This window comes from Pyxicephalus adspersus, chromosome 2, assembly GCF_032062135.1.
Source record: "Pyxicephalus adspersus chromosome 2, UCB_Pads_2.0, whole genome shotgun sequence".
Classification (NCBI taxonomy): Eukaryota; Metazoa; Chordata; class Amphibia; order Anura; family Pyxicephalidae; genus Pyxicephalus; species Pyxicephalus adspersus.
The window spans coordinates 121,380,887-121,397,587 of NC_092859.1; the positions used below are offsets into that span (position 1 = coordinate 121,380,887).

At 36.8% G+C, this 16,701-nt stretch overlaps 1 protein-coding gene across 1 annotated transcript; it reads right to left on the bottom strand.

Annotated features, from left to right (window-relative positions):
- Window positions 1-423: 423 nt before the first annotated feature.
- Window positions 424-14,574, bottom strand: LOC140324391 (cathepsin L-like proteinase). Its single transcript, XM_072402257.1, has 8 exons — window positions 14,475-14,574; window positions 10,649-10,752; window positions 9,303-9,445; window positions 7,854-8,045; window positions 7,432-7,614; window positions 6,106-6,265; window positions 2,168-2,285; window positions 424-730 (listed from the first exon to the last, which is right to left on the bottom strand). The coding sequence occupies exons 2-8, from the start codon at window positions 10,749-10,751 to the stop codon at window positions 631-633; spliced, it is 999 nt and encodes a 332-aa protein (XP_072258358.1). The 5' UTR covers window position 10,752; window positions 14,475-14,574; the 3' UTR covers window positions 424-630.
- Window positions 14,575-16,701: the final 2,127 nt, after the last annotated feature.

Here is a 16,701-nt window from a genome sequence, read left to right on the forward strand (position 1 = left end):
GCTACTCAATGGAATTGTCTCTCTCTGTAAAGTAATGGTGATCTTGCTACGGAGGTCCAACATGCTCCCTGCTGAGTCAGACCATTACTGATTACAGAGCTTTAGGTCTGCTTTTGTAAAGAGCATCGCTGCAGAGAGATAAGTTCACCACTCGTGAGGGTCCCAGTCTGCAGCTGCTAGAATGAGAAAAGGTTTTCTATTCAGGGTCTAGCACCCTTATAAAGAAATAGTAATATTTAGCACACCTTCTCTTTTGATGCACCTGGAAATATTTACCTGATTTTACCTAAATAGTCAAAATTACTTCATCACATCCTCTCCAAGCTGGGTCTGGTGACATTATTAAAATTAGTATTAAACACCATTACATGTGTATCTAGCTAGCAGACAGCAATACAAATGAGTGAGCAGCTTACAACAATGGACAGTTGCTTTAATTTTTTTTTATTTTAAAACAAGTTAGAAAACAATTCAGAATACTTTTAAAACATCTTGATCTTTTTAATAATGTCAAGCAATACAGAATAACAAATACGATATTTGTTCTGTTAAAAAAAAAACAGTTATACATAGTTAGACCCTGGAATGCAGACTTTTGTGAAAACTTCAGCCGAGGAGTCTGAGCAACTCCTATATCAAGTCAATAGCAGCTCCTTCCAAGCCGATACCACACAGGTTATCGTTACGCTTCATCCTGACATAACCATTCTCTCCCCAGTCGTCTCCCCAGCTACAGAAGGAAAATAGAAAAAAAAAAGAGAAAAATAATTGTAAAATGTTTGCCTTTTGATTAAATTAACTGATAGCCAGGTATAGAGAGCTGAATATTGTAGTAAATAGATGGCCTGGCAGATCACTATGACGTTAAAATCATCCGATATAGTCATAACTCTACTTACCTTAACACTTTCCCTAAATACACCTCAATACAGTGAGTAGTCCACAAAATAATTTTGGTGGCCTGCGGCTCTGGCTGGTGCGCCCCCCAGCAGGGTCAGGAGAAGGACCCTGCTGGTGGGGCGCACTGGCCAGAGCCGCGGACCATGTTCCCCATATGGATCACAGGTTCAGGGCGGTGGGTTGTGTCTCTAGACAGACTTGCAATGGGGAAGTGGGCGGGTTCTTACATCATGACGTCACTCTGGGGGTAAGTTTCTTCCCATTTGAGTGACACATGGCTCCTGGCGCATGCGCGGTCCGGAGTCCATGAAAATAGTGGTCTGTGATGTCCAAAAAGGTTGGGGACCACTGCCTCAATACATATCCCAACACCACCAAAATCACTGTGTACATTAGCGCCTGTGTCAGAACTTCTGTTTTGTTACCTTCAACTTATTGGAATTGTAAAAGTAGCTTGATTTAGCTTAAAAATAGGGCAGCTGTGATCATAGAAACACCTGTGAAGAAACATCGCTAATGCTAATGGAATGTACATGAAAATAACAACATTTGCTCATTTTTAAGGTTTTAGGGACACCTTATGGTGCAACTGGTTCCCAGCTCTTCCTTATTGATGTAGTTATTATGAGTTTGAAGTTGTTTCATTTTTCATATATTTTACACTCTAAAATTACAGTAGAAAGAGTGGAGGAGTGTTCAGAGTAAATGAGATGGAAAGATCCTGTTCTGAATCATTGTAAATGGATAAAGGAAATTACATTTTTGTATGAACTAAGTCTACAAAATAATCTGTGTGGAATAAGACAACTCACTTGAATGTAAACATTTTTACTGTCCCTTTTGGTGAACATTGTGCTTCAGAGTGCCTTAAGAATTTTCAAGTTTTAAGGTAAAGCTTTACTACCTAAGATTGGACTTTATTTTAAAAACTTAGGAAACTAGTTACCAGGTTTCAAAACAGTTTTGCATCCAGGGGCTATGTTTTTAAAACAAGAAATCTGACCCCCTTGTGGGGGTCAATGTTTTTCAATGGCAGTAATTAATTCCCATAAAGGAATATTTGAGAAAATGTCAGCTTCCCTCTTTTATAAATAGAGCCCTATGTGGTACTGTCTTCATTTAAAGCCCCCTTTACTAACAGCCAATGAGATAGGGTTGTTTTATATTTGGTTATAGGCAAATTGTCCTTTTACAGATAACACTATTCAGCCTTTTAGCATTATAAAGTAAATATAAAATAAAAATGTTATGGCATTGTGGTACATACCTGTTCTTTACTATCCAGTAATCTACATTATCATTCTCCTCTTCATCATATTCTGTGCCATATCCTACAACAATCACTGCATGATTGAGATTTTCACCACATTCTCCAGTGAAGATGCCTGAAATAAATTGAAAAAGTGAAAAAATAACTTCAGCTTACCTTTCCCATATTCAAAATTAGGTTACATTACTGAGATTACTGATTATATTTGTTGTAACCATTCAATTGTTAACTACATTTACTGGCTACAGAGGGAATTTCCTCATGTACTCACTACATTTTTTATTTATTGTGGGTGCATGTTGTATCTTATCAATTAAAAGATAGCACCCTACATTAGGTGATACATAAATGTGTATATAGTTATTGATTTCTCTGTCTCTGGCCAGGTACAAAAGTTGCAACTGCTCCCCAAAAAAACCTAGCCCAGCTTTCTGATAGAGTTCAATGTACTAGTCAATCTTCCTCTTGGTTTAGGTACTCTTGGTTAATTAGAAACAATGCAAAGAAGTAAGGAACTATATCACTAACATATGCAAGCTAGAAGGATTTGGAAAATATCAATAAGCATACAGGAACGTTGTATACACTAAGAGGTAACAAAGCAGGTTTAGAAGTCATGGTAGATCTATCCTAAAGCTACCCACTGTTTATGTAGTTCCTTTTATTTTAAAGCTCTAAAACGCATTGTAGGAATTACCGTAGGTCTTGTAATGAAAATGCATCATGATCTACATGACCAGTACATCCTACAGAACCAGGAACCAACATGTTTCTTAACAATCCATGTGTTACAGTGGCAATACATCTAGTGGAAGATTTACATTACAGCATATTACTACACCCATAGACAGTAGTTGAAGTGTAGTGCAATCCAACCCTCAGAAGATCTCTCTTATAAAAGATCTTTCCATAAACATCTGGATGATCCACGTTGTATACCAGTGGAGGAATGAGGATGAGAGTGGGAAGGTATACATGTTTAGTCAGCCTAAAGATTTTTTCCTTGAAAACAGAAAGCTACTTTGATAATAATAAAATCTATATAGCTCTTGATCCACAGTAACTTCTCAAGCTAATTGTGATTTGACTTTAATGGGTTATGATGATGCATGTATAGATGTTTTTTTACAATCTCAATAGCCTCTGCAGTTGGTATACAGGTGCAGGAGTGACGTCAAAAGACACCATTGTCTTATCTGGCTCTAACTTTAATTCATGCACTTTATTGACAAGGTTCTGAATATGGTGTATTATAGTGATTACTTACATGGGACAGAGTTGATGGTGCTGACAAATAGTCTTAAAGTGGCACCTGCTTTGTGTATCTTGGGGAGGCCATATAAGCATGATGTAGCTTCCCCAGGGTAGAGACAGAGGGTCTGATTTATTGACGAAGGTGTATCCCCCAAGCCTTGAGGATTTTTAATAAATCAGGCCCAGTAAAACAAGGTCTGATTAATGGCATTAACCTTTTCCAGAAATTGTAAACAGTTGATCACCTTTTACTTGTAACAACTAGTGGGCTCCTTCTTTACTGCCAGCTAAGTATTGGCACTATGACACAATGGTGTCCTCTGGTGTCACTTCTCTTGTTCACTTGTATGCCAATTGCAGAGGTTTTTGAGACTGTAAGAAAATATCTACAACAAGATAAAACTCTTGACACTCAAACACACCTCAAGCCAGACCAACAATGTTCCTTGCTGGACCTGTATCTAGTATCCTTTTTGAAATGCAGGTTACAAGGCAAGGAGAGGGGGTGATGTGTCAGGAAATCAACCCACACAGACTAGTATTTGCTTTTTCACTCCCACTGCTCACTGGAACAAAAAATGTGTTTATAAGAACTTTGCAGAAGTTGGACTAAGTCGTCACCCTATAGGTCCAAGTCGAGTACCAAGTCATTGACACCAAGTCCCAAGTCAAGTCTCAAGTCACCAAGAATTATTCCAAGTCAAGTCCCAAATCAAGTCACTTAGTTTATCCCCATATAGAAACAGAGCTCGGATCCTGTTCTTGAGCACAGGTTCACATTCTAAGTCCATGGCTTTCTCCTCTGACAGCTGAAGGGAGGAAAGCAGTGAGGTGTCTGTAACACAGCCCCCCCCCCTTTCAGCTGTCAGAGGAGAAAACCTAGAATGCAAGAAAGGTGGGGAGGAAGGGGGTGTTACAAAAGAATCACTTTCTTCCTCCCCACCTTTCTTGCATTCTAAGTTTTCTCCTCTGACAGCTGAAAGCTGTGTAACAAAAGCCTCACTGCCCTTCTCCCTTCCCCCTTCAGCTGTTAGCAGAGACAGCAAGTCACGAGTCGAGTTGCAAGTCGCTGGGAGAAACCCCCAAGTCGGACTCAAGTCCAAGTCGTGCAACTCAAGTTCCAACCTCTGGAACTTTGTAACATCAAGCTGACATGGTAACAACAAATATGAGGAACACAGACATCCCAGGAGTGCTGTGAAATGTTGCTGCCACCCAGACTGGGCTTTTGTTAAAACAACAGGACCATCAAACAGTAGAGACAAGCAGAAATTACAAAGAATTATAGCTATCCCATATGTAGCTGGAGTGTTAGAAAACTGAGTTTTCAGCCCAGCAATGCACTGAGACAGAAGCTTGTACTTCCAAAAGACCTCAATATAGACAAAGTATATAAAGTGCACTGAGAAATGCAAAGATCTGTACATTGAGGGGGACAAAATAATATCTCAACAAAAGAATGGCCCAACATAGGAAGACAAATGCTACAGAACAAGATTCAGTAGTGTTTCTACATCTGAATGAAAAGGGCTTTCTTTTCAGCACGATGGGATGCATGTTTTAGACAGAGAGGACAACTGGTTTGCAAAAGGCATGAAAGGAGTGCCCGGAGCCTGGGAGAGGAGGATAAGTGGAGGGCCAGCATGATGGTGGGGGGAGGTTGAGCAAGGCTGTGGAAGGTTGAGAGTTTGGGGGGTGTTAGAGGAAGGAGGGGTGAAATCAGTGATAGGTTGATAATGTAAACAGTGGGTGGGGGGAAGAAAAGGGATATAGGGACGCAGGGGGGTCTAGGGTGGGGCAGAGTTCAGTCAGCATGTAAGAAGATTCCCACCCTCCCCCTAATTATGGTGTTTTTGGGCAGGGTTTGGGTTTTGGCGGCAGTAGGAAGATGGGTGGTTTGAGGTCCTCAGGGGCAATGTGTAGTGAAGGTGATGGATTGGTGTGAAGAGCCATCTATGGTATGGGGTCTCAGCAAGTGCATTGGTTAAGGGATTGTAGGTGTAGTTGATATAGTTCCCTAGAAAGTGAAATGGTACCTATATGGCAGGATATATGAACGGAAATGCAGGTCCCTGGTTTAATAGTGGTGAAGCTGTTGGCGTCCTCAAGGACCTGCAACCTGAGGGGAGTTAGGCTGTTACAATGTTGTTGGAGGGTTGTTATACTGCTGTTATAATGTTGTTATATTAAATTTGCACAGCTGTAATGGTATTTATGATTTAAAAGTGTTGTTAATATTTTATAATATTTTAAAATGTGTATGAACCGCCAAAGAAGGCCATTTTCACCATACCTGCAGGTGTCATTATTGTGTAAAAGGGGGGTTTTTGTTGGGAGCCGAGGAAACTCTGACTGTCCTCAGTCAAGAGACCATGTAGGTCATATTAGAACAACTATGTCTGAACAGAGGTGGGGGCCTTCAACATCATTTATCTTCCATATAAATGCTTTATTACACTGATGGTACATTTCAGTGTTACAAAACAAGACCAGTTGAATGTGACTATTACTAGATATACTGTTCAATGACCTGGATACATGAGAAACTCCACATAAAAAACTCCACAAATTTCACAAATAAACATAACTGCAAAATTGTGTCCTCAAATTTTTTTTTTTTTGCAACCATTAGGAAAACATTATCTGTAGTCTATACTTAACTTTCTTATGTGATAACTTACCCTCTTTATACATCTGAAAATCATCGCTTACTTCAATTGAAACTGCAACAGGTCCCTCCAGTGCCAGAGATGATGCAATGTTGCCTTCTCCAAGCATCTTGTAGTATTTGCTCACATTAAATGTTAATGACTTGTCTAATTTGTAGGAACACCTTGCTTGCTAAATTGCATAGAAAATACAGGGAAAGAAAGTAAGCAACCATAGCTTTCTCAGTTGGAAGTTTCAGAATGAATACAATTTATTCATATTTGTTTTAAAGTGTCAGAACTACTGTGGTCCACCCATTTCATGGCATCTCATTGTATGAATGTCTATGTATCATGAGACTTTTGCAGGGATGTTTTTTGGTTCATGACGCAGAGCAAATGAATGATGACTAACAGTAAAATATCAATTCATACTTTGCTTATTTTGGTACAATGGAGTTTAATATTTTGAAATAAGTTGTGCCTGACATCCATACCGTGGACGATGAACACTCCATCCCTGAAAAAAGGTAGAGGAGAGGGTGGCCTGTCTGGTGCAATCCAACAAAAGAGATACTAAAGCTCAAATTGCTGGAGAATATAATTTCGCTGATAAGAAAAAGGTGCCAGAACACACAGTGCATAGCAGCTTGTTGCACATGGGGATGCATGACTTCAAACAAGTCAGACTATTCTGTCCACTGCCGAAAACACCTACAATCGGCATGTAAGCCTCTGAACTGGAGCATGGATCAATGAAAGAAGGTGGCCTGGTCTGATAAATTAAATTTTCTTTTAGATTATGTAGTCGTTTTCCATTTGTAGGTATGATCTCTAGAAGATCCTACATATTAGCCAGGTGATTTTAGTGTTTTAGCTGTCAGTATATGTATGTTTGAGGCTTAGAGCAAAGTCTTTTCTCACAAAGCAATTAAAGCCCAACTCCCAACAAATATCATTTTATTGAAATGTAGTGGGGAAGACTCTTTTAGGTTTGTAGTGCCACCTGTGTGACTTCTGGGTAGAATTCAGATCCTGTGTTAGATTGCACCAGGCCAGCCTTTCCCCTATGTATACCCGGGCAAAAGCATCAGCAAAATTTTTCTTTGAATGAGAACTGATTAGAACTGTAGCAATGTTAGTTTATTTATATCTGTTTGTGTCTTTCTGTACATTGACAACACCCCCCTCCCATTTTATTGGAAAATCATAGAGAATCTTGATGGGTGTATTTGCAAACAGATATTAAAATCCGACAGTAATTTTAACTTTTTTCTGCTCTATACAAAATTAATGTACATGTTTTTAATGAAAAACAAAACTATAAAGAAAAAATAAATTAGATATATAGTAGCCTACCCTATCTGCGTATTCATAGTCTGTAGCCTTCATGAGACCATTGCGTGCAACATAGTTCATGGCAGTTGCTGGATCTCCTCCACAACAAGCCTTATTTTCATCATCACAGTCCACAAGCTGCTGTTCACTTAGTTCAACAAGCTCATTGGTCTTAATGCAGTTACGAGACTCAACAACACCCACCTGAAATCACACAATTAAATATATCGATTTAAATATATTTTTGAAACTGTTTCTACACAGTATTTCAATGAAATACTCTTAGAAAAAAAAACAAGGTGCACAAAAGTTACTGGGAATAAATGTAATTGTTTATAAAAGTGTTGAGGTTGTTCATATTCAACTCTGAAACATACTAAAAATTAATATATGCACTGATGTGTAGAGAAATGTGGTGGTACTGTAAAATTATATTTGATTACCGTTGCAAATGACCAGCAGGATCCACAAAGACCTTGATTTTTAACATGTGAAACACACTTGGAGTCTCTCCAATCAACTGATTCTGGTAAATCTAAGTTTTTTGAATTGTCTTGTAGATGATAGTTGACCCCCGGAAAGATACTTTTTCCTTTTGGAGAAAGGCAGCTTTTAAGGCTTCGTTCTTCTGGTGTCTGCAGGAAAAACAATTTTTAATAAATACTATGATTGCTTTTTCAATATTTGTAGTTTATAACATAAACATGCATTTATCAGAATGTTAAAAAATGTTGAAAACATAACAGTATATTGTCCAATAATACATTTTAGTACACATTGATACAGTATACATTTAAATTATTAGGTTCCATGTAAATTTTTCATACAGTTCCACAGAGGAGTATGCAACTAGCAATGATGTTGTCAAATTGGCAACAAACTTGACTTTGTCTTTTTTGTGCATTTATTGTAATGGTGCAGACTTCATACACCATGTGCGTGATTGGATTACTTCCCAAAAGTCTGCACAGAGTTCGAGGGTCAAATTTAATCAATTTACAGAAACAATCTGGGTGGATTGCAGGTAGCAACTGTTCCTTTGTTATGTCTCTTGGTCTGGTTATATGGACCTGGTAGAGCCTCCTTTTTATTTGATTTAATCAAAATATCTATTATATATTATTTAAAAATGTTTATTGTTAACAAATAATGTCAACATAATGCACAATATCTTATTCATAACATAGACCAATTTAGGGCAATGTAATTCACCTACCAGTATGTTTTTGGGATACAGGGGAAACCAAAATTCCCAATATAAACCATAGATTCACAGGTAAGACATACAAAGTCCATGCATAAAAATCCTGTCTGGGATCTGAACCTAGGATCTTAGTGCTGCATTACAAGAGTGCTAACCACTGAGCCACCTTGTCATAATGAGGTGGGTAGCTCAGAACTGTCTCAGAATCTACAAAAGCATGGGTAAATTTTTTTTAGTTTTAGTTTTTGACCTACACCCACCATTTCTTTTAGGAACTTGCGGACCACTAAATGCACAGACTCTGGACTGCACATGCATGGGGAGCCGAGTGTCACTCACAGGGGAAGAAACTTCCCTCAGAGTGACGCCATGATGCCAGAACCCACCCACTCTCCCATCACAGGTCTGAGCCTGCAATGGGAGAGTTGGCGGGTTGTGTCCAGAGACACAATCCACCCACTGCCCTGAGCCTACGATGCGTACCAGAAATGTGGTCTGCTCTAGCTGGTGTGCCCCCCCCAAGCGAGGTCCTTCTCCTGACCCCACTGAGGGGTGCACTGGCCAGAGCGGTGGCCCTCTAGTGGGCCATGGGCTAGGGGTTTGGGACCCCTGTTTTAGGGGCATCACAGGGACAAGTAGTTTTTTGCTTTTTCTTTTATCATAATTTGGTAAAAATAATAAACCTTACCATATCTGCAAACTTATTCATTCCCATTGTGTACTTAGTAAGACGCTGTTCATACTTTTGATTGTGTTCTTGCACCTTATGCCATGTTGCTTCCCAGGCCTTTCTCCGAAATGTCTCATCATATGAAGTGGCATAATTTTTTTCTGTGAATGGGTAAAAAAATGAATTAGCCAATAATTTCAGACTCCACCTGAAAGCAACACGATTAAACATATTGTACAGCACTAGAAAACCTAACAGCATTACCGCTATTAGAAGCCCCATTTCTACATAGCCATATTGTGATTTGTTATATGTGTTTATTGGAACATATGTGGTCAACCTTTAATTATTTTAAAAGACCTCTAACCCTTTGAAAATGCACTAATCTATTGTTGGGCCTAATATATTGTGCAATATTGAAACCTCTAAATCCTAATGGTGCTGGTAATGGCAGCGTAACCTCTATTGTAGCTAAATACAATAGTCCGAAATAATGACAGCTATCCAATCAACATTGCTGGAGATTTGACTAAACAGGGGGTATAGGCCTTTTTGGGACTGCAGATAGATGGCTGCTTTTAGACGAGGTAACAATCTTGTCCTGGCATTAGAACTAAGACATCTAGAAAGCTGCAATCTTTTGCACCCTCACTTGCTGAAAACTACAATGGGACATGAAGATGGATCACTAAACTTGTTTAGATTTTAATAGAATTGGGATTGTTTTTTTTTTGATAAGGGCTCTCCTGGGAGATATTCTGTCTTTCTTCTCTTACTGTACACAATTTGTGGACATCTTAATTGGCCAGGGTGGAATGCCGTAATTCCTGCAGAGGCGTGCAGAAGTTGATTAGTTCTTAGTATGTGCAGGGAAAGAAGGGAATGTTAGGTATCTTGGCAATCAAAGATGACACTGTGAATGTGTAGCTTAGCTTTTTGCCAGATACCCGGACCAATCAGGAAAGTAGAAAGGAATTTCTGCAATAATGACCTGCCTAATCATGGATACCTAAAAGTGGAACATTGGTTCCACAATAATGTGAATCCACTTGCAAATTTTCTTTGATTTTTTTGTACAGAAATTTTACAACTTTCTGGGGACAACTGGGAAAATTTCCCGCACTTTGGAAGATTTCCTCTAATTTTAGTGTCTCTGGGACAAAAAGCCAAGGGAAATTTTGACAGAACACAAACAAATTTCATGGAAGAGTTTTTCCTTACTCTATCTAAATGCAAACATACACTTTAAGCTGTCATTGCTCATATATTCTGTTTATGAAGTACAGTATACTAAATACTACTGTTTTTCCAACTCAGGCGAGTGGTTTTTTAAATAAAAGAAAATTTCTTTTTAAATACTTTACCATGTTTAGTTTTCCAGGCTACCCATTCTTGGTCAAGGAAGTGTGAACAAGATACACCAATTATGAAAGCGGACAAAACCAGAATGTACTTATCCAAATGCATCCTAAATGGAAAATGTGAGTCAATATGTTAGTTGGCTTTAAATATGAGATTAGTACTTTGTTATAATAGATAATTTTTTCATTTAATGTTTTATTTATGTTGTTTTTGTGTTACATTTTACTTTTTTACTAGTATTAGTATAAATATGCAGCATATGCTATAGTCTAAAAAAATTTATAGAGAGACAATATTACAGCCGATCTGTATCTGTCCCATTAATGTGACCGTTTTATTTTTGATAGTGTTCAACCCTTAAACATAGAGTGACAGCAAACTATATACAACAAGCATGGAATAACTAGTACAGGGAAAGGGAATGATTACAAAAGGGCAAGTGGCTGGACCAACAGCAAGCATTCAAGTCCAGGGTACAAGTGCAAGAATTCAGGTTTAGGTCCAAGTCCAATGCTAAGGCTACGGGCCGGATTTATTAAAGCTCTCCAAGGCTGGAGAGGATACACTTTCATCAGTGAAGCAGGCTGATCCAGCAAACCTAAATTAGATTTCTTTACAGTTTTTGCTTATTGCTTGCAAATGTTTTAAATTCTGGACCACATTCATTCAAGGTTTGCTGGATCACCCAGCTTCACTGATGAAAAAGTAGATTCTTCTGCCTTGGGGAGCTTTAATAAATCAGGCCCTATGTGAGTGATGTGAAGTCAGAATATAAAGGCCTACTAATATCAAGCCATGCATGTTGCTAAAGCAGGAGGTGACTCTGCAGTAGGCCACCGGTTTCCACTGTGCCACCAGCAGGCGATATAAAGAGCTTCATGTTTCCTGATGTTAACATTGATATAAAAAAATTAATACAGCCACAGCTTTTAATAAACAAATAAAACATACAATGATAAAGTGCATACACTTTTAAACAATATTTACAAATATGCCATCTACAATAGGGTAGAATATAAAGTTACATAAATAAGGTCCCTGGCAGTACCTCTTGTACTGTGTACCAGCCATTAGCCACAACTTTTACAACGTAGTAGGCTCAGTTTCAAAATTTACATAGCAGTTTTTAGCCACTAAACTGAACCTTAGCTGGTCCAAAAATTAGTAAAGGTTTTTTTTATAATCTTGACCTGACCTATTTATTCACCAAAATGTATTTACCACTTTCAAGACCATACCACATGCAGTAACAAATTCCTGAGTTGGAACCTTCTCACCATCATTTCCTTAAGACTGCACTAAATCCTACACACAACTTCTCATATAGTACATACCCTAATACAATGAAAAAAATGTAAACTAAAAATAAAACATAACTGGGAACCTACTTGGGTCTACCAAACATTCCATTTTATTTATGGAGTAAACCCATGCTACATAAAGTAAATAGGGGATATTGTTCAAATCAGAATACTGTGTGTGTCTGCTTTTGAAATGCATTTAGGATAAATTCTAAAGGATTAGAATGGAAAATGCAAACAGTTTCTTATATACAGATATAAGTTTGCAATTTATCAAATTCAATTTAAAATGACTCAATCAATGGCTTCCATCTAAAATGCTAGATGGGTGACTTCTATGTTTCAGTCACAGTCTGTCAGTCCGTTGGTGCTACTCATCTCTATGATTTTTCTAGGTCAGTGGCTAAGAAAGAATTTAAGTCAAAGTAGCAGAATAAAAGGCCGGGAAATAGTATCTTAAAAAAAGTAGTAATAGCATCCTGTATTATTCTCTCATGATAGTGTCCCATAGTCATTCTAGTATAAAGTTCTAAGCCAGACTTGTTCTTTATTTTGAATAGAGTTAGGACCCCTGTGATTTTTTAAACATTTTGCATGCCTCTCATGGGGAGATTGACTGTATACTGTTCTGTTGACCATTGTTGGTGGTGAAGAAAAAAACAAAATGTTGTGGTTGTTAACAGATGGTAAGAGGCAAATATGTTTTGTTTATAACTGTTTAAATTTTGTAAAAAAGAAAGTTAAAGCCACTCTCTAGATTTCTTTCAGAATGTACCTATGCAGTGGATCCAATGGGTAAATGCTTGTTTGGATGGGGAAAGGGAGTGGGAGCGAAGAATATAGTAAGTATTTTTGCTTGAAAAAATATTGTTCTACTCTCCGTGACGCCATGACGTGGCGTGCTTGCCTGTTTGTTGGGTGGACGGCGGGACCAGGCTGGATTGTGTACATTGAACAACTTTTGAATTACTGACCTATCACCTACTGGCCTTGGTGAAATCCTGGAGATATAATCCCTACCTGATATCTCTGACACTAATCCAGTATTTGCTATAACATCTGCTTTGCATGCACTGTGGCACAGACCTGGATTTTAACATCACATTAGTACTTTGGACATTTGTTTATTTTATTGTTCAGCTATCAAATCCCCTGAAGAAGCCGCTGCTGCCGCTGAAAATTTATTAAATAGCCTTTTATTGTACATGTGTTTAATTGTGAGTTTGAAGCCATGTAATTGGCCTTTTATTGATTGTATGTTATACATGTTAATATTATGGTTTTATATGTGCATATTTGAAATAGAAAGAGGTTTGTATTCTTTATGTGGGCATGCCAGTAATTGCCCACTTGGGTCCACTCATGCAGAGTTTAATAAATGTATTATCCTTGAAGGGGATCTTTTTCTGTCTGTAACTTGTAAGTATTTATGCTTAGCTTTCCCACACCCCAGCTAAAAAAGCAGTGGGGCTTTAGTGGAAAGCTCCAAAGTGGAATACAGACAAAAAAAAAAAAAAATAGCAAGGGTCCTAATTTTTTCCATCTTTATCCAACACAAACAAAATGTTTTTGCTATAGATAGATTTTGGGCCTGATTTATTAAAGCTCCCCAAGACTGGAGGAGAGATATTATCATGGGAGAACCTGGATGATCTAACAAACCTGTTGCAGATTTCTTAAAAATCATTTGTTAATAATTGGCAAATATTTCAATCATGAAACAGATCTATTCCAGATTTGCTGGATCACCCAGGCTCTCACATAATAGTCTATCTTCTCCATTCTTGGAGAGGTTCAATAAATAAGCCCTTTAACACCAACAATTTTTGATACATGCTATTATAATGACAGTATGTTGTAAAATCTTTGGTTTTAGAAAATATACATTCTGTACCATTGTTTGGAGGACAATAGCTAAAAAGTACCATATGCTTGAGGATGTTAACTCATTTACACTATACCAAAACAAAATGATTTTCTTACAATTAACATAGTTAATTTACTTATAATTATTGCAATGAGTATCATTTTCAGGAACTTTTAACATATTAATGACACATGTTCATCCTTTTGTTTTAGTAAAAGATTGATTGCTAATTAGGCACAGACAATTTTCAGCACAACAAAAACTCAATGATATCTATTAAAAAAGTGTGAATCTGACATTGACCAAACACGGTGGAGTATCAATCATTGTCATTGTCAAAAAAAAAATGAACCTGGAAGACTCTCCACTAAAGAATGTTTGGTGAATGTCAGATTTAAATTTTATAATTTGATGCCTATAAAAACACTTTGCTCCTCGTTTCTTGTACCTAAATAATAATAAAAAGTGATATTTGCTGCTACCAACTATACACCAGAGAATATTCTTCATATCAATAATACAATTTAATTATTAGCATAGTCAGTAGTGTTTTAGACAGATATTTGAATAAGAATATTGATTATTAACTTTGTGTTGCATATCAAATCTTTACATTAGTTGATTCATCTAAATCAGTCTTCATTAGAATATGCTGCTTACCTGAACAACTTGTGTGAAGCAGTGAGCTCTGATATGTGGGATGGATATCCCCAATCTATATATGTACTTTACACTTTCCATGGTAGTGTTATCATCATTATCACTCACTCATTCTTGCAACGGTTTACTGAAGAAACCGATAAGTGGTAACAGCTGGATAGATAATGTTCACAAGATATTTAATCAGTAGGAAGGCGCAAAAACTGTCACAGCACAAAAAAAATACGCGCTAATGTGTATATAAGAAAAAATAGATATGATGATTGTTAGTAAATTCATTATTGCTAAATTATTTGTACATTGGAAAAATATTCAGAAACTATTCATTGAATCTGGCTAAATAATTTTTAGTGTTTAATTGTTATTAAGGATGTTAAGATTTTCTAATGGCAAAACAAAGCCTGGGTTAGTAGAAGCCTACAAAACACTGAAAAATGAAATGACATCTATATGTGTGACCCCTTACAGAAAGTGTTAACAGCTTCAGGCCTGTAGTTTTTTTCTTTCCCATATTTTGACCTGAACCCCCTCCCCTAAATATTTAATATTTTCTGAAATCAAAAAACTTGTAAAAAAAATATGGCATTTTTATGTTCATTGGGTGTTGCTTTGCATTTTTAATTTTTTTATAAGACTTTATAAAACAGTTTTTTCTTTCTTATTTCAAAATAATAAACTGTGGCCCATTTGATTATTGGGAATACATTTGTAGCCAACTTAAACCCAGGGCAACATTATTTAAATCCATTTGTGTTGGAGGAGCAGGGATCTGGCAGAAAAGCAGATATCCCTTTCAGCTTGGAAGGTCTGCTTTAAAGCTGTTGCATTAGCCAAAAAATGTAATTATATTTCTGATGTCTGATTTTTTTTTTTTACTTCAAAGAGTTTGTTTTTTATAGATCACTTACAGTTTTGTGTGTACCTGACCATAAAGAAATGCTGTGATCACAGGGTAATGTCAGGGGCAATGGAGGATAACAGCAACCACAGGTGAATGTCTGAGACCCGTGTAATATTAATATAAAAAACATGAAAATAGTACACATAACCTACATATTCATTTCTAAACCACAACATTACAATTTTAGGTTATTTAGAAATCATTAATAAGTCTGAGCATGTGTTTCCAAAATCCACTCCAGGATCAATGTTGTATTACCACACTGCAGCCACAAAACCTGGCGGAAAACAACTAATAAACACACATGGAAGCTAAAAGGATAAAAACATGTACATGGAGACTTTATAACAAATACCAGTCAAACTACATTTCAGCTTTAGGAGGAAAGGTAACAATTTTAATACTTGTTTAATGAACAAAGGATGACCTGGAGATGCAAAGGTTTTATGATGTCCACAATTTTGGCAAGTTTAAAAAGCCTTAGAAAGTGGTGCTTCCCTCTTGTTTTATTGTCAATTAGTGCCACCCCTCCTTACATTTGTATGAACATGAAAAGGAAGAAAGAAGAAAAGCAGGGTTTTTTGAGGCAATTACATGTGTATTTGTTCTTTCATGTTAAAAGAAGAACATTTATCTTTACAATAGGATGATACAATCAACATAAAAAATACAGTCATAGCCTTACACACTTTGGGTTTGCCCCAATAAAGTCAAGGGGTATTTTGACCATTATGCTAGACACAGCTTTTCCTAAAACAGTTAAGATAGAGCACGGCCCATTTCTGGTGCGTTTTCGCATCTGGCTTCCTCAGGGAATATGTAAGTGCTTTTATGTAGAGCTGTTTTCAAAAATGTAAGCATATTTGTACTTATAGTAATCAATATTATATGATGTACCATATATTGACATGAATAATGTATAATATACACAACATTAGTCATATAGTTATAATGGCAATATATAATGTACCATACATATATATAATTGCATAAAAATAATTAATTAGGTAGTGTTTTGTTTATAGAGTTGCAAATACGCATAACGTCTCAGTTTCACAATATCCTAGTGTACAATATCTATATTAAATATGAATGATATGTAATATACACAGCACTAATCACCAAGGTATAATAGCAATAATGACAATAAATGTACCTTACATAATTATGATTGCATGAAGGGAATAATTAGGTAGTGTTTTGTATGTAGGGTTGCAAATACACATGACGTCCTAGTTTCACAATATGAATAGATATAAACAGATATAAATAATCATATAACCATAAGAATATTTATCATTATTTTTGATATAGCTATTATTTATT